We start from the raw sequence: 24,626 nt of genomic DNA, 5'->3' as shown, positions 1-24,626 counted from the left end.
CTGTGTGGGTTGCTGTGTGTCTCCCTGTGAGTTTAGTTTGTCATTCTCCAGTTTAGTTTGCTTTTGTACGCTTTTCCCGGCCAGCAAATAAAGCTGTGGTTTTGAGTTCACCCCTCGTGTCTAAGAGCCTGCATTTTGGGTCCAATTCCTGCCTGCCACATAGCGATTCATGACAAGTACAAGGACATTTTCTGTGAATAAATGAATTTTCTACACGTTTATCTTTTTTTGTCCCGTCCGGCTCTGCAGCAATCTCAGTTATTGTCTGAAGGACAAGAAAAATACCCAACAGATTTATTTTCCCAAGTAGGCCATTACAGTTTTTGCTATACTGGTTTACTTGATTGTCATATTTTATTTGACCTTTATTATAATTATTTATTTATTTTTATTTTGAGTTATTACAATCCGAATGCACAGGACGGGGGAACAGGAAAGAGGAAGAATGAGAGGTGAAGGGTTTTAATGAAGGAGGAATAAACTGCTTGTGGCCTTTTACGTGATAACTTATGGTAACTGGAGCTACTGGACAAACGTAGCGCCATAAAAAGCCCAAAGTGTTGCATAAAGCAGCTCCTCCTCATCCTGTTTCTTCGCGTGTTTGCGGGACTGACAACTCAGCGTGACACATTATTTTCGTTTAAAAAGATTATGTCACCGTCCTGACCCATGCACTAGATGATTTCCTAATTCCTCGTCTTCCCCGTTTCAATCCTGCTCTTCCTGTTTGCTTGAATGTGGGCGTGTCGCTGCCCTCTGTACCTGCTGAGGGTTGAACCACAGACAGATCAGGACACCTGTCCTTTGTGTCCTTTGCTGTGTTTGTGTAACCTCGTACCTGCTGCGTGTCAGCTGTTATGGTACCTAAAGTAATCCATTGAACCTCTGACTCCATCTTAATCTCACAAATCCTTCAGTCACGTCTCCAGGTGGGACACCTGGACGGGTCACACGGCTGTCTCAGTGGAGACACACAGCCATTCAGCTCCATGCAGGTCCTCCCACAGCACTTTGTGTATGTTGGATTCAAACCCAAGACCTTCCTGCTGCGAGCCAACAGTGCTAACCACAGCACCACTACTTTATGCTTTATCACCCAATGTCAGCACGCCTCTGCGTTCTCTGCTGACTTCATTAAACACACTAAAGCTGCTGTTCAGAAATCAGTCAGCTGATTCTGAGCTCGTCACCACAGGTTCATTGTTTTAATAAAATGATTTCATGATGATTTATCTGTTTATAATACTGGAGAGAACAATAACAATGTAAATCCTAATGAAAAACAGTTTCTGTCACGGTGACGCGAGCAGTAGAGGCTCTTGTATCGTTGAGCTGCAGAAGAATATAAAGACATAGACGCCCAATGGGAGCCCGAGTTAATGACATGATGTAGCTTAAATCTAATATTTGAATGTTTCACTGATCAGTGTCAAAATCCACCCACGTCTACACGTAGTATTGTACTCAATGTAACAGCAAAACAATTTCTTTCACTCTTTTTTTGGGACAAACTTGTATATTGTTGCTGGAGCCCTTCAGCTCCATCGATGCACAGCTTGTATCCACATTATAGGCAGGGGTGAAACCGATGGGGTGTTAAAGACTATCCAATTCAATTTTATGTATATAGCGGCACAGCGCTTTGGTGACAGTGGGAAGGAAAAACTTTTAACAGGAAGAAACCTCTGGCACAATCAGGCTGAGGGAGGGGCGGGGCCATCTGCTGCGACCAGTTAGAGGGGTCCTAATAGGGGTTCTCACAGTAGTTTAGCTTTGTTATCAGCATTTGCATCTGCTGGGTTGTTTGAATTGCCTGACACTTAAATAAAGCTTAGTGCTGTCTCGATGCTGAACAACTTTATTGTCATGGTGCATTTGAGGAATGTGACATGTTTTTCTTGTCAGGGAAATGTTTACTTTCAAACGATTTTTGCACAGCAGCTCGCTCACACGAAGGCAGACGAGTGAATCGCGTGTGGATGACTGTTAGATAACTCACAGCCTCACCCACAGGGACCCGCATGGACCGGGGCTGAGCAGGGCGCTTTTCCTCTGGAGGAATGTAGCTGTGTATGCCCTCAGGGCAGCCACTGAGGCCTCTTTCTAAGAGACTGACACATCATAGCTTCCTGAGGTTTGTGTGATAAATGAATGAGGATTAGCCCCGCCCACTTATAGCACGCTCTGCTCTTGGAGCCTGGCTCTCGTTTTGGCCATGAAACAAGTTTTCTTAACTTTTTCGGTGTCCAGGAATTAGACACGGGCTTAAATAAAGGCTTCACTTGTATTCAGGTGTCAGGTTATGAAACCCCACAACTGGTTAGTTCTGTGCAGCAGGAGTGCAGTGATGGGCTGAGTTGGTCATGTAAGAGACAAATACATGACAAAAAAGACACAAATGCTTAAATGTGTTTCACTAAAGCAACAGTTTAAAAAGCTTCCTGTGCCACTCGTCATTGTCGGCTAATAGTTCACATTTAGAGGATCGCTTCAGGAAGCTGTTTACAATTCACCGACCAGAAAGGAGCACAGGAAGCTCATCTGTAACGCTTTTGTGTGTGTGTGTGTGTGTGTGCGTGCATGTGTGTGTGCGTGTGTGAGTCAGTCTGGCACCTCCATATGGTGAACCTTGTCCAGAGATCTCCATTCAGCCTTCAGCCACGCCTCCATGAATCCAGGGTTTTCTGCATATTTGCATGTGTGTGTGTGTGTGTGGAGGGGGAGGTGCTTGATGCCTCCTCCTCCTCCTCCTCCTGTGGTTCCTACTTTACACACACACCCTTTTTCCTCTGTGTCTCAGTTCTGCTTTCTCACTTTCAGCTCCAGCAGCGTCTGCAGCTTCTCCCGAGTTTCCTTCCTCTTTGAGTCTCTGCTCCGTGCGTAAGTCAGGATGAGCGGCGAGGGACCGATGGGCCCGCTGCAGGCCAAGATACTGAAGGCGAAGGAGATGAGCGACGAGGAGAAGGTGTACAGATACAATGGTGTGCTGTACTTGACCATCCTGTCTCCCGAGGAGCATTTAAAGTGTCTGGAGAAGATGCAGGCCAGAGAGGACGACATCATGCTGGTGGCTTACCCCAAATGTGGTGAGTAATGCTGATCGAGTCAAAAAGATCTGTTAATGAGCTGAAGATGAGAGCCTTTCATTTAAAAACACCAACATGTTTTTAGTCGTGTTTAAACTCCATCAGACGGTGTGACCTCTGACCTATAAGCTTTCTAGGTGCAATCCCTGAACTCTTCACTCTGCAGCAGCCAGACTCACTCAAGAGTGCACGACAATCTGCAATCAATCATGAGCCGACTACTCAGAGATGATTTAAAACGCGAGGAAAAGGTTCAACACGCCGGATATTAATCAGAGCAGGCAAACAAATCCAACAGGGAAACCAGCTGTAAAACAAAGACAGACAGGAGGTACTTCAGACGAGACGCCGACTCTAACGGCGCTTTCACACACACTACACCGTCTACACACACTGCAGTCAGTGGGACGAGCCAAGCAGTCGTTCTCTCACTAACAAAGCAACTTGCCCCCACTCTCATGCAGGTTATCAACCGTGACTAGGATCCAACACCTAGCTTTAGTTATTTAAGGCGCCCCCGGTGCCCAGGTCACCACCCCGGCAAATCCCAAGGACGCGTCCGACCAAGGGTGGAGTTGCCAAACTCGGAGCGCACACGGCCCTCAGCCGGCGACGAGGCCTTTCAGCCCCGCTTTCTAACTAATAGTAACACAAGTTTCCTGCTTTAACGCACGAGGACGAGCACAGCACCGCCACTTTTTTCCTAATAACTAAGACGGATGAAACACCGATTCTATTAATCCGTAACAAAAGTCTCCTGCTTTAACACACTGAGATTTTCTTACGGGGCGCTAAACATCAACTTGGAGTTCTTAAAAAAGTCTCTTGCTTTAACGCACTGAGACGGACGCTAGCCGCCTTTTTTCTACTGAGTGAATTTACACTGCGATACGTTCAACTTAGCGAACAGATAATTTAGGCTTTAAACAATATGCACGGTTCGAAAATAAACAGGTCGTGCTTACCTTTTAATCATGTGAGCTAGCTCTCTGTTCGCCTCGTTTCACGATCTCAGCTCTGCCAATTCATCCTCTCTGGGCCTCGAGCGAATCCCGGGGTTTCGGCACCAAAACTGTTACGAAATCAGTTTTACCCCTGTTCTTTTATTCGTCGAAACTTCCAGAGACGGCACCGGAACTCAGTAGTCATTTCACAAAACCTTTATTCATCTTTATTTAAGCATGCACTTCTAGAAGGGAAGACGAGGCCGGTGTGTCCCTCTGAAAATCTTCACTCCTTTGTCTGTGAAACACAGTTTTGTAGGGGCGACCCTATCATAAAACCCCCACGGTGTGCTGCAAACTGTGTCTGTGTCTATGTGCACGAGCACATGAATGCCTATGTGAGCGCACATGAGTGAGTGTGTGTGTGGATGTGTGTGCGTGACAGTTAAAACACTGTGGGTGTAGGTGACTCCCTAGATCATAAAACCCATCTCCCTTCCAGACCACAGTTATCCAGTTACAAATGTTGAGACCCCCACCCAAACATCCTCTAGGTAATTTCCTCTCTGTTTTACTTTCACAGTTCAGCTGGGGAGGGGTCTCCTACAATCTACTCCTAAGTTCACGACACAGTCAAGCCTTTATTACTTTCAGGGCAGTGTCTCTACAATAGTTCTACATTCTATAATAACACATTTCTAAACTCTAAAATAAGCTAAACACTCCTACAGCCGTCAGTGGGTGATAGCTGAGTCTGCCCTCTGCTGGGACCTCTTAAAAACACTCTCCTGATGACTTCATGCTCTTGGCTGCTTATTTCAGGTCATATTGAATAAAAGGTTTTAGCTCAGTTAGTAAAATGTACATTTTTGGTCATTGAAGTGTCAGAAAGGATTATCCAATATATTCTCATTGACTAACAGCTGATGATTGACAAGGCATTAGCCAGTGAGCGTGCGGCTCATTGGCTAATGCTCCACCAAAGCCAGCGTCACGCTGTGCAAATATAAGCAAACAGATCTGCACAGAAACGACCAAAGAGAGCTCCACCTTTCCCCCAAGGTTCACGAAAGGGTTATAGGCCTTATATCTGTGTAATCTCTGCAATGATAGCACAACCGCACGTGTGTGTGTGTGTGTGTGTGCAGGTTTCAACTGGATGGTCGGGGTGATAAAGAAGATCATCACAGCGGCTACAGGCGTGAAGTCGGAAAGCAAACTCCCGCCGCTGATCGAGTTTCATGGACCAGAAAATTTAAAGGTTGTGTGTGTGTGTGTGTGTGTGTGTGTGTGTGTGTGTGTGTGTGTGTGTGTGTGTGTGTGTGTGTGTGTGTGTGTGTGTGTGTGAATTAAAGGAGCTCAACATAGCTCCCAGAGAACCTGTGTGATTAATGACCCCTGTGGGTGTGGAGTGACATATATGTATGTGCAGCACTAATGTGTGCTGAGGCAGCGGAGCACACAGTGCCAAGTACATACGTGTAGGCAAGTCAGTGAGCTGATCTCAGACCAGCAGGGCAGCTTTTCATTCATTAAATCCAAAACTGAATGCAGAGACCAGCTGCAGGAAAGATCTGCAGAGCTTTGGATACGTCCACTGTGACAGTGCATGTCTGTCGGTGTGTGTGTGTGTGTGTGGGGGGGGTTATATAATGTATATGAGACACTAAATATCAGTCATTATTATTACAGTTATTGTTAGAAGCCGGCCTCCTGTCTGCAGGTGTGCTGTACAGGTGAAAGGTTGAGCCGTGCAGAGCGTCTCTGTGTTTGCGTGACACACCTGCTCCTGTGCAGACAGCAGATACCATCTAACAGAGCGGGCGCGGCGACACGTCTGAAGCACTTGTGTGCGTGCTGCTTTTAGCTATACGATAAACAGGCATGGTTTAAGAAACTGGAAGGCTTTGCTCCAGGGGAGGCACATTCACTGTCTGCAGCGTTCGTGTCTCTCAGTACAGTTTATACCCGTTACCTTCTGATGAAAATAAAGATGTCATTCAAACCCAGAAACCACAGAAATGCATTTTCCCCTCGTGCATTCTTCTTTAATGTGAGCTCATTTTTACTGTTAGGCTCCACTACAGTGGCTTTGCATGATTCGCTTCAGACGCTTCAGAATAATCTGCATTTATATCGTACTGGGCCGACTGTGGGCTAAAACCCTAACCCAGATTACTAATTTAACAGTCTGAACACTGATGTTTGTAAAATATGCACTAAAATAAGACAATATTTCATCAGCTGCTGCTACTGGCCGAGCCTTGTTCATTCAATTTAACAATTAAAAAAATCTAAACATAAAGTAATTAGCAATTATTCGGACTCTCTCAGTTCTATGTGACCGGGAGAAGGCTGTCCGTTTTCTACAGTTTTGGCCTCATCGTTACAATTTTAAACCAAAACACATCAAATAAAGGTCTCGTTGTACTGGAACCCCGGAGCACACATTGGATGTGTGGATGTTATTTTACAGCACAGTACTGACGAGGTCCCTGATCTGGATTCCTGTCAGGCTTCTCCTCAGCGTTCAGTCACTGAACGTCTGTGAGCTGCTTCAACATTTTATGAGATAAAAGGTTTAAATCAGACCCTGAGATGAAGATCATATCTATGTAAAAACAGAGCAAAATATCTTTTCAGTCTTTGCTTTCTTCAGGAAGTTGGTTTGTCTGTTCCCATGTGGAAGTCATTTAATAGGCTGATTCGTACACAGTTCATGTTTAGAGTATGGAGGCCTTTTCCCCAGTTTCTTTTGACAGCACTGATTTGATCCCAGAGTCGCCTGAGGAAGAAAAACCAGTAAAACCTGTGTTTAATAACTGCAAGTTAAAAAGTACAGTTAGATCACACGTGCCTGCCTAAAGTAGAAGAACTAATATATTTGTATGAAGTCATATTAAGTGAAAGGTTGGATTCAAGCACGCCAACTTAACTGTAATCAAACAGTTTGTGTAGTGAATATTTTAAAAGAATAAATCCTGAAACTACGTTTAAACGTTTGTGTTTACAGCTTGACTGCAGCTGAAATCACTTCCAGGTGTGACGTAATCATGTGAAGCAGCTGCTTTGTGTTTGTTCCTGTTTGGATTGACAGCATTTTCCTCATAATTTTCCAAAACTTAAATTCGGTTTAGCTGGAAATAAATCAAAGATACTTAAAAAATAAATAAAATTTGTATTTATGTAGCACCTTTCAAGACAGTATCACAAAGTGCTGCACATAAGATTATAGCAGTCAACAAAGTCAACAGAGTTCAGCATTTTTGTGGTTTGACTCTGGGAAAAGCAGCTGATTGGCTCACTGAGGAGCAGATGTGAGCAGGCACATCTGGGCATGTTGCAGCTGTTCAGTCAGAAACGTGCAGACAGTAATTCATCGTGAGTCGAACCCTGTAGCATTACAACCCTGACAAATTACAGCACAGGAAACAAAATCCTTAAAAGCAAAGTCTGGAAATTCTGCAAATTTGCTTTAAGCAGACTGAATCGACCCAGAGAATGTGAAGCTGCAGACAGGTGCCGGTCCTTTGGTATACTGGGTTCCTGAAAAGCCACACCCTGGGCCAAAGTGTTTGCACAAGCAACGCCTTCCCTGCTTTCACCACAACAAGACTCTAGGAAAGTGCATGTCACAAAATGTTGGGTAAATATGGTATGTTGTGTCCACCCTCAGAAAGTGGAAGAAGCTCCTTCTCCAAGATTCCTGGGGGCTCACCTTCACCCCGACAACATTCCTGCTTCCTTCTACGAAAAGAAGAGTAAGGTGAGTTTCACGAGCTCTGCAGGAGACGTTCAGCTGCATACTGCTGCCACAAGCATCTGTGTAAAAATCAAGCTCTCATTCCCACAACGAACTGCAGCTTTTCCAAATGTAACACCAGGATTTAGATGCTTGGTTGATGACAGTGGAAACTCTGTAAGAAAAAGAACAGACCGACGCATGGACCCTGCTTTGAGGAAAAATGTGGCCAATGTTCAGAGTAGTTGTAACTGTTGTTCCTGTCTTTCTGTTCTTGTATCCTTTCTCTCCTCTCTCCAGGTCAATAAAATCTAATTTGTGTGTTTTTTCTTGCACAGATTCTGGTGGTCTTCAGAAACCCGAAAGACACAATGGTCTCCTTCTATCATTTCTCCAACAACAACCCAGCGTTCCCATCCACAAAGTCCTGGGACACCTTTTACTCCCAGTTCATGAGTGGAGAAGGTGAGCAAGCAAACCGAGCATAATACTTAGTAATGTGAGGAACGCTGGACACACTGTGGTCCAAACCTTGTCCATAAAAATACCAGCTTTTGTTTCACTCTTTGATTTGGCTTCATAATCCTGAGCTTTGCTGCACTTGTGGCCTCACAAACAGCACATAGTGCTGACTCAGCAGGGTCACGGTGGAAATGTTGGATTGGTCTAAGTGGGGCAAAGAGCTGCTGTTGCCCCACTTAGTGAGTTTGCTATGCCAGCACAGCAATAAAACAGTTCGTTTAGATGCTTATCAGGCCTGTACTGAGCACAGAGAGATGCTTGTCAGAGTATAATAAACACAGATACCATAACCTGTAAGTAAGAGATTTATAATGTCTATTAAAAGAGAAAAAGTACAGAAGAAATACTCGGTCCAAGACTGTGAGTTTCTGTGATTCTGAAATTGGATTTAAAAAGAGCAAAAATTATTTAAAATAAATTCTTCTGACTGTAAAGAAAACTATCAATGAGTGGCACAGAAGTTACTGCCAAGAGTGTATTAAAAAAAGGCCTTGGTTAGCTTGAGACACCAGAGATTATTCCATCAGGTTTATCACTTGACAGTACTTGGTTTGCTATAAAGGTGCTAAAATTACTCAGCTTTAGGTGCGAAAAACGATTTAGTCAAAGGAGCTTGGAAAGAAAAGCGTCTGGACTTCTTTAAGTTGCTTGAAGGCGTTTCACCTCTCATCCAAGAAGCTTCTTCAGTTCTTGGGTCAAATGGTGGAGAGTCCCAGATTTAAACCCAGTGGGAGTTTCCCCCCAAAGAGGGACAAATGGACCCCCTACTGATCCTCTACCTAACCACATGAGCCAAGGTGTGAAAACGGGTGTGGGTCACAATCAGCCAAGGGTGAGCTCATTGTGAAACCTGGCCCCACCCTGTCGTGTGATTTCCTGAGGTCAGATGGCCCAGGATGTGAGTGGGCGACTGAGCACCATGACCCTCATGGGGACACTCCCATAGGCCTTAAAATCTGGGACTCTCCACCAGTTGCTTTTATAACAGAAGAAGCTTCTTGGATGACGCTTTTCTTTCCGAGCTCCTCAGACTACGATGACGGAGAACCTTCACAGACATAAAAACTATTTAGTTTAGCTTTGGATGCTAAAAATATCTTGGTCAAATTTAGGCGTTAAGAATGGGTTAAGCAATAATTTGGTTACCTTTAGGTCCTAAAAATTACTTCAGAGCTTCTGAAAAAAAAACTGTTTCTGAAGCATTAGAATGAATGAGATTATTGATTTGGAAATCAAGCCATCGTCAATACTGGGAAGAACCCTGACAATATGTTTTTGTGAAAAAATGACTTCATAAATTCAAATCGTTTTTGATTAATTCATTCGAACCTAGACCTGGAAATTACACGTCTCAAATTGAGATATTCTGATATGATATATATAATTTATTCAGATTAAAAATTCTATAAAATTTGATTTTAAATTTGAAGACTAGAATTACAGAAGCATTTCTAACTAAGCATGGGAAAGAGTGGCTTCGATTTTGGGGGCCATCTTCTGACCTGGACATCTTTCTTACTTTGTGATTCATTCATTTTTTGTCATTGTTTGTGTGTAGTTGCCTGGGGGTCATACTTTGACCACGCCTTAGGCTGGGAGAAGAAGATGGACGACCCCAATGTCATGGTCGTTACATATGAAGAGATGAAACAGGTAAAGCTGCATTTGACATAGAACAGTTAGACACCGCAGGGGTTTGTGGTAATGTGCGGTAATGATTCTTCTGTTTCCCGTAGGACCTGAGCGAGAACATCCGTAGGGTCTCCAGCTTCTACGGCTTCAGCCTGACAGAGGCTCAGGTGCAGCAGATCGCAGATGCGAGCACCTTCAAAGCCATGAAGGAAAGCTCCAGCAGCTCCCACGGCAATATGGGGAATGTCTTCTTCAGGAAAGGTGCCCAGAAAGTAGCCTAGAAAACGAGAAATGCATACTGTGATACTTAGCTAACATCTTATCAATCCTCAGGTGGAATCCAAATGCAGTTGTTTCACTTTGTGATGTTTGTGTCCCTGCAAAGGTGAGGTTGGAGACTGGAAGAACCATTTCACACCAGAGCAGAGCCGAGAGATGGACGAGGTCTTCAACAAACGTCTGGCAGGAACAAAGATAGGAGCCAAACTTAACTATCAAGCACACTGTCAGTAGGAGGAAGACAAAGGAAGACACACGAGAGCTTTTGGAAAAGGCATCTTTATGTGGGTTTACCTTTAATATTGTTAAACTTAAATCAGTGGATGAGGCTCAGTTCACAGCCCAAAGACCCACTGTTAAAATCTCAAGTAAAACAAGCAGAAAAAAAGGGATAGAAAGAGGGAAAACCGATCTCATGATTCAAGCATTTTAACTCCGATATGCAAATGTAGTTTCAACCGAAGTCTGATTGTGTTGTGATTAGAACCTATTCTGCTCATTTCCAGCTCCATATTTCTATCCTTGGACTGGAGTAACTTTGCATTATTCACAGCACCAGTACTCAAGCTATATATGCACCACCCACTTCTCAATTTGAGCATCAGATGGGGGTGGGGCTCCTGTGCCTCAGATGACCTCTTTTTGACATGATACAGATCCAAGAGTAGAAAAAACTGTGACAAACTGAGTGTTTATAGCAGTCTGCAACCGGAGCTTTTGACTGACAGGGATTATTGTATCTCATTATTTAAAACTCTGGTCAAGTTTAATATGAACATCCATCATTAGACCAGGAAATAAGGAAAACTAACTCAAACTAAAACCGCTTTTTGTTTCCTTTAAATCACATAAAGTAGATAAAGTGAGAGATGTTTGGTGCAGTCCTGATGGATTCAAACCAAATGAGCACACTCGTTCGACCGGCAGCTACCTGGAACCATGATGGTGCAGTTCAGGAAACACTCCTGTGGCTGATTCTGTGGCAATCAAACAATACTGTAAAACAGTCACATTTTGAGTTACATGTGCATTACTACAAACAGCACATCGCTGGAAGATATCATTGCAATAAACAATAGATCTCTTTTGTCTTGACTCGGTCTGGTTTTGACTTTAATCTTAAATCTCAAAAGTTTAGTTTTTCAATCTTAATTTAAGGTACAGTCAGTACTTTTTCTGGCTATTTTGTCTTTTTTTAAAAAAAGCATACTGTATCCATAAATGTCCATGGAACAGTGTGTAATTAAATTATCCAACAAACTGTTCATCTTTGTATTTCCTGATCTTTTGCTAAGTGATGATATTATTCAAATATGTTCAAATGTAATTTGTATGAAAAGTATTTCTTAAACAAACTGTAGTAGAAATATACCAGCCAGCTGTGGCTGTTAAGGGATAAAATCTGATGGTAATGTTTTTTATCTATGGCTGACAAAAACCTGTTTGTCCTATAACAGCCACCATAGCTGGAATAATACACTTAAATTGGGAGAAGTAAGAAAACAGAATTCAGCTGATTGCAACCTGCAATCTACTGACATCTAGTGGTGAAAAATTCTACACACTGTACCTTTAAGCTGTTTGTTTAATGTTGTGTTGAAAGTAATTGCTGTTACAAAGGAATTTTCCACTTTTGAGATAAATAAAGTATCTAAAAAGAAATAAAAATGATATCTATCCCCAGAAGTTAAGTTATTGTGTTACAGTAGCCAAAACTAAGCTAATAAAATAGCTTCATAAAAAATGTTATAAAATAATAAAAAGCTATTTTTGTAAAAATAAAAGATTGCTCAAAGTGGTACAAATAAAACATAACAAAAAGTAAAAATAAGTAACATTTTAAATAAGACAGATTCAAGGCTTTTTTTTGGTCATTCTTACACATGAATTCACATGAAACGAACATTTGCACCCAAGTCCAGCGAGACCTGAAAACCAAAAAGAGTGAAGATACAAAAGCAACACAACAGAAAACACATTTACAGTCTTATTTAGTATACATAAGAAAATCTTTTATTATTATTATTATTGTTGTTATTATTATTATTATTATTATTGTTATTATAAACAAGAAAATGTTCAGGCAGAGAGTGAACATTTCAGAGGCTCCAGAGCAGTGCCAGAGTTCAACAGTCTTACAACTTGCTGGAAAAAGTTCCTCAGTTGTTCATGCACCGATTACTGCACTAGTTTTCAGAGTCCTGCATGTCAGTCTCATCGTTGGTGGTGATGCATCCCCATCCCAGCTTTCGGGTTTTACCTGAGCAGTCATATGACAGCAGTAAAAGTAAAAAAGAGGAAAAATCCTAATAAATACGTTTAAAACGAAAAAAGAAAGAAAGAATAAAAACCTTGAATATGAATAAATGAACAAAACCAACAGTTTCGCCCGCACCCTGGGCGGAAGTGACGCATTCGATCTTATTTTGAAACGTTTTCCCGGATGTGGCTGGTCAGCGGCGCTGCTAGCTTGCTGTCTGGTCCTATGTGTCCTGAATGAATGACATCATGCAGGCTGCTGTTTGCGTCGGGCTGCGAGCGGACTCCTTCAGACAGTAACGGGTCATCTGGGAGTGTCATCTGAAGGCAGCCGTTAAAGCTGCGCGCGGTAAGAGAGTTTAAATCCTTCCGCCGTGATTCAGCGATTGTTTCGGTCTCTGCTAACCCGCTTGGCTAGGCTAGGCTAGCAGCTGCAGCCAGGTAAAGCTAACGGTGCAGCTGTGTGATAACGACAGGTACCTGTTGTTCAGACTCGGGATCAAACGGACTGAGGGGGAACCGAGGGGGGAGTCCTCTCCGTTTGTGCTCAGCCGGTCCGAGCTCACTTAAAATCACATATTTTCGGTCTATATTAACTATAAACACAATAATCATCCAAGGTAACAGAAACTTAACATTAGCCCAGGTGTACATGACTATGTATATGTGTTTAAAACCCCCAAAACAAAACAAATAAGCTGTGTAAAATGAGGCTTTCATCGCCCATAATAATCTTTTGTGTCTTTTTATTGTAAAAAAGAAATGCAATGTACATTTAAATAAATTAAATAAATGAATTGAAACGAGGATGTGATGTTGCACTGTGTCTTTGTGGATCTACAGAAACCATATGATAGACTGTCAAGTATGTGAAGGTGCAGGATATGTATGAGGTGGGGTGTGTGAAGGGCTGACAGGTGGGTTTACATCAGGGGTCTGATCTGAGCCCCTTGTTGTTTGCAGTGGTGATGGACAGATGAGGTCAGGCAGGGTTATCTCTAGACACCCTAAAGGTTACCAAGTTTGTGTCTGCTGTAAAGTTGGACATTCTAACCTGGGAGTCTATGGAGTGGGTGTTTGAGGTAATGCAGCTTTTGTAGTCAGTAAATTAGGGTCTTCAGTCTTTCTGCACTAATCCCTTCTGTACTTCTCAGGTGTAAAGTGATGCAGCAGAAGTTGTGTTCCCGAGGTTCTGGATCCTTCCTTTTAGAGAGGAACGGCCAGGCCTGCGGTGCGATTGTGGACACTGTCACTCCCTGTGACCTCCCCTTCCGCTGTCCCCGCTGTGGCGAGCAAGAGCGTTTCCACAGTTTGGCTTCCCTCCGCGCTCACCTCGAGTACCGCCACTCGTATCGGTCACCAGACATGGTCACTGGAGGGTTCAGCATTACCGGGAAGCTCCCCGACCCGCTGACGGCAGCTATCCCGTGGCACGACATGAGCCTCCCGACGCGTAGGGGGCAGCAAAGTACAGGGAGGCCACCTCATGTCCGCTCTCTCAGCGACAGCAGAGACAGCGGATACCTCCACTCATATGGGTCTGCGAGGAGGCGCACCCAGAGCGTTGGGGTAGGGACGCAGGCGGAGGAGGACGAGGAGGAGGACGAGGAAATTGATGTGGGGACAGAAGACGAAGATGTGGAAGAAGACGAGGAGGAGGATGATGAGGGTGAAGAGAGAAGTGGAAGCAGAAATGAGGAGGATTTGAAAACTTCCTCAAAAAAGTCAGACCATCACCACATCAACCACCATCACATACTGTTCCCGCCTCCGGCTCCACTTGGCCCTCCACCGGACCCAGATCTGGACCTGGATCTGGACCTGACTGGTGGGTTTCTGGAGCAGAGTGTTGCAGTATCAGAATACATCCGTTTTTTGCAGTAACGTCTCGTCTTGTTTGCACCTACCAGAGCATAACTCCTACTGCGGTTTGGAGACGGCAGCAGCCTCTGCTGCAGTGCGGCAGCGGCTGGCCAGCATTCTGAGGGCGGCCGATAGCACCATGCAGCGCCGGCTGGCCAGGGTGAGCACCGAGCTGGCTCATACCGACACGGAGCTCCTGTGTGAGCGTGCTCACTCACAGCATCTGGCCCAGGAGAGGCAGGAAGTTGCAGACAAGGAGAGGTCGCTTAGCCGACAGGTGGATGTGGCTGTGATGGTGATTGCCGCGTTGAGGGAGCAGCTCAACGCCTCAGAGAATGAGCTGGAGCGGCGAGAGAGGTGAGGCGGGCAGGATGTCACTGATGTGGTCTGGAGCAGCGGTCCCCAACCCCCGGGCCGCGGACCAGAGTCGTTTGGTACTGGGCCGCGAGAGTTGAGGTTCGGGTGTGAAATTTATGTTTTCAGGGATTTATTTTTTTTGTTTGTTAAGAATAAATCTTCCTTTTTTTTGGTACCAGTACTGGTTTTATTTTGTTGTATTTATGCGCGACACCTTAAACGCCGGTCCGTTAAAATATTGTCGACCATAAAATGGTCCATGGCGCAAAAAAGGTTGGGGACCGCTGGTGTGGAGGATGTGCCAGGTGGATGGTGCTGGACTCCAGGGTTGCTCCTTGTCTCTGATCCTGCTTATGATATTCATGGACAGGATCTGAAGGTGCAGCCCGTTATTTCCTTTCTGCCTCTCTTGCATAGCTGGGGGTGAATGGTATATTTAAGTTATGAATTGGGTGATTTTTGCTTTGCAGGGAAGTGTTAACCATCCAGAAGTTTCTGGAGGCGGCGGTTCGCCAGGAGACGTGCGGCAAAGTTCGAATCCAGCACTTCATCGAGAATCTGCTGAGACGTATCGCTCTGGCCGAGAGGCTGGTGGAGTATTACCAGGTCAACGGTAGTCCGCCACAGTGCAACCACTACAAGGTACTGTCTTTGGTTGTTTTTATTCATTCATTTATTTATTCTAGTTGTTTTGTAAGTCTTTGTGTTTCTTTATGTCATTTTATGTTTGTTTTTTCAGCTGCTTTTAAATAACTTTTACACTGACAGACTGAATTAATCCTGACTTTTCCAGTTATATGATGTTTTACTGTGGTGGGTTATTGCTCTGATGAAGGCCTGATTCTTGTGATTTTTATGACCTCAGCAGCACCAGCAGAAAACTGATAACGGCCCTCACAGAATAACTAAGAGCAGGTGAGTCCATCATTACTTTAAATAAACGGTATTAGCAAATTTTCAGACTGAAATCAAGGAGAAATATTAAAGTGTTAACTGGACACAAACTGGTTGAACCTTATACTTATATTATTAAATACTGCTAAAAAATGTAGGATTTAAAATCTTATTAAACTCTGGCCGCCCTTCTCTGAGCCTGGTTCTAGAGGAGGTTTCTTCCTGTTAAAAAAGAGTTTTTCCTTCCCACTGTCACCAAGTGTTTTCTCATACAGGTTTGTCTGATTGTTGCGGTTTTCTCTGTATAATTACATCATAAAGTGCCCTCAGGTGACTGTTGTTGTGAATTTGTGCTATATAAATAAAGTCGATTTGAATTCATATGTGTTCCTCTGAAAGTGCAGCATTACAGCAGCTGTTTCCTTTTCCTCTTGGCTTTTTATTGCAAATCATTTGAATTTGAGCTGAGAGGGAGGAAAGTCGTCAATAACCGATGGGGTGTAGGTGTAAAAAGGTTTGTTGCTCAGCAGGAACTGGCCTCTAACAGAGCAGGTAATCTGCTGCTGTTGGTCTAAATCAAAGTCAAAAGGTGACGGAGTTGGTGGTAAATCATCCAGGAGCTTTCTCGTGTCATCTGTCGGGTTTCTCTGTGGTGTTCTCATGTTTAATTCATGGCTCGACATGGGATGCTTTGTGCTTTCGCTCAGTGACTGCAGAGGGATTACCACACTCTCTCTGTGTGCGCTCAGGTCAGATGCTGTTTATCTTCAAAGGTTCTTGTTGAACTTTATTCGTCGTGTGAGACCAGCTGTTCGGTCCAGCGTGTCCGTAAAAACCGACTAATGTTGCACAGCAGGTTCTGTCTGTTTTTGCAGTTAGATGGAAGTTTGTCATTTTTGAAAGTTTTCATGTCTTACCTGATCGGGTTACTCTTGTGTCTTCGATGTAAAGTTGCTGAACATAAAAGGATGTTTGGTGCATTTTTCTTTCTTGTTTCGTGTCAAACTCATAAGGATTTGTTGAGCTTAAAGAGATCATCAGTGATGCAGGTGAAAAGGCAGCATTTGAGGTGCTGATGGTCTCCAGGCTGGACACCAACCAGGGACAGTTCCGGTTTATCATTAGTGTGACTGGCTACCCGCTCCTACTGTGTAAAATTGTATTTGAGGCGTGAATGTTTCCATCATATGAAGTTAAAATGACAGCTTGCTTCTCTTGTTTGTTCATGTCTGAATTTTGTCTCCAGGTCAGCAGGAGGTCAACTGTCCTCGTCTGGTCTCGCTGACAGCAGAACTCAGTCCTCGTCCCAGTTCGGCGGACGTCCTCCGTCCTCCAAACCAGGCGGAGACAGAGATCGGGAGCGGGAACACCGGGAGCGCCTAGCTCAGTCATCCCGGCTGTTCTGCCGGCCTGAACACAGAGACGACATCTGGAACCATCAGCGGCGCCGGTCCGCTGGGTACGAGGACTAGACCAGCAGAGAAAGACCAGAGGGAGGGGTGTCAGGGGGCAAGACTTTATCACACAGTGACTTCATTCCAGTACGTTAACCTATGGAAAAGTAGCTCCCATCAACATCAGACTTCTTTTACACCACTTCTCATCTTAAAGCTGGATTTGTTAGTCTGACTCCCAGGAGTCCAAAAGTTAAGTATTCAAATACTAAACAGTAATAAGTTTGGCATGAATATTTTTGTCATTGCAAATTTAGACCAAATTTTCTAAAATGATTTTAAAAAGGATTTTTTTGTATCTGGTAGATTATTTAAAAATATTTAATTATTTATACTTTAGTGCTTCTCCTCCTGAAAACTCCATAAATGACCCGTGGTCTCTAATAATAATGGAGGGAAAACTATATATAAAAGATGGACGTAGCTTCCAGGTCTGAGAAGTGGTGCCAGTGTGGAAGTGCCTTAAACCTGCATTCTTTCTAATGGCCAGCAGGGGGCGGAGTCTGATGACAAGAAGAAGGCTATGCCACCATTAAAGGTTCTGCTTACTTGGTTTTTGACCCAGTACATCCAGCTTTTACATAAAATCTATTGGATAAAATAATTCTGAAGATGATAACAGATTATCATGGCTGCTTCCTCCGAACAGGGTTTACAACATAAAGCAATAACAAATATGACTCCATGAGCTCTTTGCATCAGACACATTCCACTTTTAATTGATTGCTGTAATTTTGGTACTTTTCCATAGATTATTAAACTGGAGTGGAAGTGTAAACTGTTACACTTGGTTCTTTTTCCTTTGGATGTATGACTGGGTAAACCTTGGATATTGAAACATAGAACAGAATTCTGTCTGTTAAGTATAATAGTTCATTTTATCTTCAGGTACAAAGGTGTGCTTTCTATTCGTCTGTTGATTTATGATTTAATGCCCGTCTGATCACAGAATTTGAATTTGATGCCTGATGACACGTCCTCTCCTCTGGTCAGAACTTCACATCCTGGCCTGGTTCGCTCAAAAACTCCTGATCAGTCAAGTTATCGTGTCTCTGCCTGTGCTTTCTAAGCCAAATCATCACCCGGGACCGTCTCGATAGTTTAAGATTTGTTTAGTCTGTTATTGTTCAATCACATCTTAACAACCCATCACGAGTGAAACTTTGGCTTTCTGCTGAAGAAGGAGGTACAAGGAGCTAAATTCTTACTATTCCAAGAGAAATCCTGGGTCCTTGCCTTTGCATGGTGCACCCAACTCTACTGTCTATTCTTTCTAGCAGTGACTGTTTTGGGCTGTGCGCAACTGGTTCCATGTTTCAAGGCTGCTTCAAAGGTCTGGTTTAAATCTCTTTCCGCTCATAGTCTGGGCTATTCCTCTCCAAGCGAGGGTCCTGGTATGTAAAGGGTTTGCATAGCCACAGTGCTTTTTCTTTGCTTGATGGAACCAAATTCAGTGCCATTGTAGTCGTGGCTATTTCAGGTGATACCCAACTCCAGCTCTTTTGGGCTCCACCCATCACCATTACCCCTGGTTTGGCTTTGATAGCTTCTGGGCAACGTTTATCACTTCTAGTTGTCAGTTTTTATTGAGGTTACTCAGAAAAGAAAACCAAACAGACCCGGGACCTGTTCGCCTTGGAAAACTCTAGCAGGGTTTTTTTTTTTTCTCAAACAGTGATGTTCCCAGGATCACAGAGGCACACAGCCCTCTTCACCAGCATAATGAGGTGATTCTTCAGTGAACGTATCTGGGAAAATGTATATCTCAGAATCCCATTCACGAGTAAAGTGATAATAAGACTGAGGGTGATGTGGTTGATTGCAGTAAGCTGTTGATGAGCACCAGTTTAGTTTGTACGAAGAGGAATCGGCTGAGGTGGTTTGAGCAATTAGGATGCTCCTGTAACACAGGACCCACACACACGACTGGGTTGTGCTTGGACTGTGATTGAGCATACAACGTTTTTCTTTCTGCGGTTTTTGGCACCAGCCTCGGACACACTCTGAGTTAAGTTGATTTTCAGTAACGCCTCCTTGTCAGCACTGATTTGGTTTTTAAAGCACAGGCACAAGTTCGATGATGCCAGACCCGGGTCAAATCTGTTCAGCATGTAGCTGAGAGGAGTTTCCTTCGAAGATCGATCTGCTTTTGATGCATAGAGAGGAAAGATGACAACAGGTGATAAGTAAACATGGAGGAAACCGCTTCCTTCTACACTACTCAAATAAGGACGAAATGTTGCAGAAGTGGGCGATGATATTTTAGCGGTGGGTTTGATGTGGTGCTGACACGCTGCCGCCACCATCTCGACTCCACTCCACTGGACTTTGGGTGTGGACACTTGTTGGAGTAAAATGATCTGTAGCTGCTCGGTTGCCTGTCTCTTATCATAACACCGAGGGCAGGGCAAAATGCGGGACCTCGATATCGTTTCTTGAGTCATTACTGCGACGTCTGTAGATGATGTCACATGTCCTAGACGATGACGCCCATTTCTAAGATGTTTTAACTTCACTTCTAAGGAGCTGTCATGCTATCCATCTGTGAGAAACTTACCGACCTGCTGCCAAAGCAGGATTTCATCAGTGGTGTGGCGGACTTAGAAAAACCAAAACAGCACAACTTTTTGGACGGTTTGTCCCATTTCAGACAATCTGAACTGAAAAAAGACCCGAAGGCTTGTTGGCGTAGCCGACGCCCATTAGTGGAGACGGTTGAAAATAGTCCCCAACAAGTGCAGATGCTTTTGGAGAGGCTAGGCTTGCTTTTTTGAATATAGCTGTCGAGGTACATGAAGGAGCGCTTTGGCCCAGGTCTGGAGGACGCCACACACTTAACGAATGTATGAGTTAATTTATAGCTCACAGTGAAGCGATGCCGTGCTTCAAGTCCCGACGTTTCGGGCTTTAGCTCGCGCTCCTTCACGTCTAAACGGGTGGAGATTCTCCAATCACACACGAATGACGTCGCGTCAGCGCTTTCATCCAAAGTGACTTAACAGTGCCGTGAATGCGTACAGTCCATTTGCAGTATTCTTAACGACTCACGACGGCTTGTTTAACAGAATCATTCCTCGATCCGTTTACATTTCTGCACTCATCTAATGTTAGAATGTAAATGTAAAAAAGGCAGTATTTGGTGTAAACTGTATCTTTGCTGTCGTCGGTTTAGGTTTTGTTGATGGTGTTGATATTTTATATACAGAGCTGTTACATGTCATCAAGTGGAGATGGTCCTACAGTACTATAACTTGACAGGACTTTTGTATGACTTGCAAATAGAAATCATTTTATGTCTAACAGGGTGCAGGTTCTGGAAACATTTCAGTATTTCCTAAATTATGTCATGCTAATTCGTCTTGGAAATATGTAATAATGGAAGCATATTACCCTGCTGCTGCTGAGGCGCTACAGCATGAAATCTGTATTATCTATTATTCTTTTTCTTTCCAGTTAGTCGGTGTGAATTTGACTTTCGATTGACCTTGTCAGATCTTCGAGAATTGAGCTTCCAGGCACCCTTTTTGAATTTCAGATTTACTAGAATATATTTAAAGCCAATTATATGTTTGTGTTTTCATTGGAATCAAACTGAGATGTGAGACGTTTGGTAGTAATGTAGAGTATATCTTTGATATTAATGTTCTGTGGTCAAAAAATGGATTCGTGTCCCTGAAATGGTATTCTTGAATTTCGCCGCTTGGAGAAACCTGATGCTGATAGGTTTGGATAAACCGACCACTGAGCACTGCTGTTGTTGACATAAAAACCCCATCTCTTGATGGGCATTAAGCTTAGAATCGGGGAGTAATCCAAACCATCCAGCACCACACTAATGACTAACCTCATGCTGTGGACGGATCTTCTCAGATGTTCTCTCGGCTGAAGTTTGCCTCATTTTTTTAGCATCTTTTTCCTGCCGTAAGTTGCCATTTGTCTCTGGCCATCGGAGACCCTCATCACGAACAGTTCAACGTCATCCTCTGTCTGCCATCTGGTAATGTGTTCATATCCTGGTAGAAGCTTGCTGCATGGTGTCTGGCAGGTCTCTGGATATGAAACATAACGGTATTCTTGGGAGACATTACGGCTTTGTAGCTCATGATTTGCTGCTGTACGGTCATGTGACAGTCAATAAGTGGTTTTTCACTCCCGTTGGTAAACGTTCAGTGGCTCTGTGCACGTGTGGTTCCTCCACCTACAAGTTGCTGAATTTCATGAAGTTTCTCGAGGTTTCTGGTGACTTCCTCTTCCTGTGTGGAAGAGGAATTACTCTGCCGGTCAGGGATGACTTACCAGCTTTAAGTTTTGGGTTTTTTTATTCAGACAACAGCAGATCTCTTGGAAGTGTGCGGGCGTTGGGTTCGACTCTGAACTGCTTCCTGTTTTGTATTTGGAAAATGGAAGAAGATGCATGAAGCAGCCCTACTACTACTACCACTACTACTACTACATATGTAGCTATTGTGTTACTGTGAAAGCATGCTTCATATGTAGCAAAAAAATCCTATAAAATACTGTTATCTTGTACTACCATGTGTACTTTTGTAGCAGAGCGAGGTCTATTTTAATGGTATTTGAAGGAGAGTTGCACTAAACCATCCAAGAGAGCTTCGCTTGGCACTGTTGGATGTCTTTCGATGGGAAGAGGGATGTATAACGGACAATCAGCAGGGTTCATGCACAGGTTTGAAAGAGTTTTGAAATGTTTGGGGTGATCGATGTGCAAGAGGCGGTTCAAGTGTGCAAGAAAAGAAAAGTATTGTACCTGATGTATTGTTTGTTTGAATATGACTCTCTGCCTTTCTTGCAGTAAGGTGGTAGAGGTGACGTTAGCTTTTCTGTTTGCGTAAAACTGTTCTAGCAGCAGCGTTCTGTTTGATATTCTTGATTTCTCAACTTTTGTCCGTAGGGATTTCATTTGCAGAAGTAATCTCTAGGTTTGTGCCTTCACTCAAGAACTCTGTACTCTGTAAAAAAAAACAAACTTAAAAAAAAAACACTGTGCAAAAATGCAATACTGTGAAGGTCTGGAACACTTTATGTTGAATCCCGTCGGTCGGTATGTGTGATAGCCATCGAAGATTAAAGAACAAATATGACGCCAAGACGAGATCTGCTGTTTTGTCTGTTTTTCTTTTATCAAAGATCATTCAACAGAAGTCTTAAAAAGGGGGTCAGTTTCATGCCTCATGTTCATGCTGTCCAAGTTTAATGAGTGATTAATGACATAATGAAGTTATTGCTACATTAGAAGTGATAATGATGAATGAGCCCCTCGATACGAGGAAACAACATTTCTAGAACATTAAAAAAAAGCAGCGAGGGGTGCATTACCAACCGCTGGCTGTTTGTGGTACACCTGCAGGTTTATGACCTCCCACTGTGCAGTAAAGTTCTTCCTCACCAAACAAGCCTGTATGAGCCTCACTTTGTCACAGCCATGCTGTCGCAGAGATGTTGGAAGCATTAAATTGTCCAAAGTTCCTTGCAAAACTAACCCATTAATATTTCCCTTCACTGGAACCAAGACGACTCGTGTCATGAAGCTCCTGAAACACAGATTTTGTGCTGATGTTAAAGCCGGAGGAGTTCTGCAGCTGTAGAGTTACTGAGTCAGCCAGGGTTGGTCACTTTTACGCACCTCAGCAATCGGTGACCTCACTCTGTAACTCTAGTCTGACACTTACTGGCTGAGCTGCTGTACTTCAGCTTTGCAACTGAACCACTTACAGCATATCAGGGAAGAAATTTGTTGAGCTGACTTATTGCAGCTGTGGACCCTGGTGCACCTGTGGCAATGGGACTGGGAACGCCTGCATTCAAAGATTATGAGGTGTGACCTAATAACGGTGTACCTGCAAAAAGAAGAGGTAAGTGCAAAGCTAGCATGGCCTACAGATCCCCAACATCCAGATGCACACATTAAGAATAAATTTCAAGCAAGCCTGATAACGGTGGGAAAAGATGAAAACAAGCAGATTTATGTGTTTTTGAATGTAACATTTCCAACATGAAAGTCTTCTGACTGTTGGAAAACTTCTGCCAAGTCTCTGTTCGAGTTAACCAAAGTAACCGACCTGTAGTTATCCAACTGTTTTTATGGTAGTACTCGTATCTGGCCACTTGGTGTCACTCTTCTCACATAAATACAGGTGTGGCACCTCCACTACTTCTTTGGTTGCTATTCTTGCATTTCCCAGAATGCCTTCTGTGAATGTTCAGGCTGTTATCCTCGCAGTAGATGACGTGAGACGTTTCTAAAGCTCTGTCACGCCTGCTCATCGTTGCGTTACAGGTCCTGTAAACACCATAAAGTCCGGCGCTTCATTACAAACTGCTTAGAAACAGGCGACTCATACGTGCAGCAGAGTCACAGAAATGAAACGAGAGAGTGGCGTAAAGTCTGTAAACAGGTTTAATGTCTTTACGGTGTTTTGTTAGGAATAAGTCAAGATTCCTTCATTAAAAACAAGCCCAGGGGTTCTGAACCTATGGCCTGAGGGCCAGAATTGGACCGCTAAGAGTCCAGCCCGGCCCACTGCGTGGCTCTGGAAGGGAGGGCACAGATTTTAAAATAAGTGGTAGTAAAATACTTTCAATATTTTCATTAAAGTTTTTAGGTAATGGATAAAAATTTAAATGATTGTAAAAAGTTCCTTCTTTTTTAATATCTGAAAAAAAGTAATATTTTTCATAGAAAAGAAAAGACTTTTTCCTTTGCTTTATTATTTAAGGAGAATCTGGGAATTTGAACCATTTTTCAGGAATTTTGCACATTTATTTTTTAACATTTAATCCAGAAACATCAGGCTGACAGATTTCATCCATTTACTGCAACAGTATTTCTTTATCATATCGAAGAACTGAGATGTATTGTTGGGATTTCACTTTTTTTTCTTCGATCACGATATCTGAGACAGAAAAGTGGAGTTTAAGGTCAAATTGGGCTGAATGAGCCTCATTCGTGGTTTAGACATTTCAGTTTGTCAGTGTGGGACTTGTAAAAGCCACCAAATATAATATTTCTAATGCTAAGAATAAAATGATCTCTTTTCACACCCTATGAGTCAACATAAAGTTTTATTTATCTCTGTATCATCGATGTCTTTAACGTTATTATGAACAGATTTATAGATCAGTGTAAATGAAGATCTGTTAGAGGGAGCTTCTTCCATATGATGGTGCTGACATGATGACTCCAGGAAATGTTTTTAACTTGAAAGAAATCCTTTTAAAAAAGATGAAACAGTAGAAGAAAAATCTGTTTATGAATTTCTGCAGGTATGAAGTGATAAATTGTAACTTTTTATATTCAGACATATTTTTGTTGTTCCTGTGATCGTGTGATGTGTGTTCATACACCAGTGTGTGAACAGGGCATGGTGGGAACTGTGGTCGGGATGGAAGAAACCAGCGGTTAGCCACAGCTCATTCCAACCCCCCTGGACTCTGGGGGGCTCATCTGTCCGCCTCTCTGTCTGTGAGGACATATGAACATGATTAAGATGACAGCTCTGTTTCTTTTTTCATCTTTCTGATGATTGTTTCTCAAGTCCAAGATGTCCAAAGAAGCCGGAGGCAGAGCACAGAA

The 24,626-nt window shown here is 43.2% G+C and overlaps 2 protein-coding genes across 3 annotated transcripts; both read left to right on the top strand.

The window, feature by feature from the left end:
- Positions 1–2,785: 2,785 nt before the first annotated feature.
- Positions 2,786–11,884, top strand: sult6b1 (sulfotransferase family, cytosolic, 6b, member 1). The gene is made up of 7 exons (XM_084948555.1): positions 2,786–3,086; positions 5,179–5,291; positions 7,707–7,796; positions 8,111–8,237; positions 9,853–9,947; positions 10,031–10,187; positions 10,312–11,884. Exons 1-7 carry the CDS (start codon positions 2,891–2,893, stop codon positions 10,437–10,439), a joined length of 906 nt encoding a protein of 301 aa, XP_084804681.1. The 5' UTR covers positions 2,786–2,890; the 3' UTR covers positions 10,440–11,884.
- A 430-nt stretch (positions 11,885–12,314) lies between these two features.
- Positions 12,315–22,145, top strand: znf365 (zinc finger protein 365). 2 transcript variants are annotated; one of them, XM_084948554.1, is made up of 6 exons: positions 12,315–12,813; positions 13,619–14,292; positions 14,375–14,684; positions 15,155–15,326; positions 15,553–15,599; positions 16,825–22,145. In XM_084948554.1, exons 2-6 carry the CDS (start codon positions 13,629–13,631, stop codon positions 17,048–17,050), a joined length of 1,419 nt encoding a protein of 472 aa, XP_084804680.1. In that variant the 5' UTR covers positions 12,315–12,813; positions 13,619–13,628; the 3' UTR covers positions 17,051–22,145. The 2 variants fall into 2 exon arrangements, with proteins under 2 accessions (XP_084804680.1, XP_084804679.1); XM_084948553.1 differs by having other exon boundaries at positions 12,321–12,813; positions 15,550–15,599.
- The last annotated feature ends 2,481 nt before the right edge of the window (positions 22,146–24,626 follow it).

This window comes from Perissodus microlepis, chromosome 13 (assembly GCF_051167445.1).
Source record: "Perissodus microlepis isolate ML-2025 ecotype Zambia chromosome 13, ASM5116744v1, whole genome shotgun sequence".
In the NCBI taxonomy this organism is placed as follows: Eukaryota; Metazoa; Chordata; class Actinopteri; order Cichliformes; family Cichlidae; genus Perissodus; species Perissodus microlepis.
This window is presented reverse-complemented; position numbering and strand designations above follow the sequence as displayed.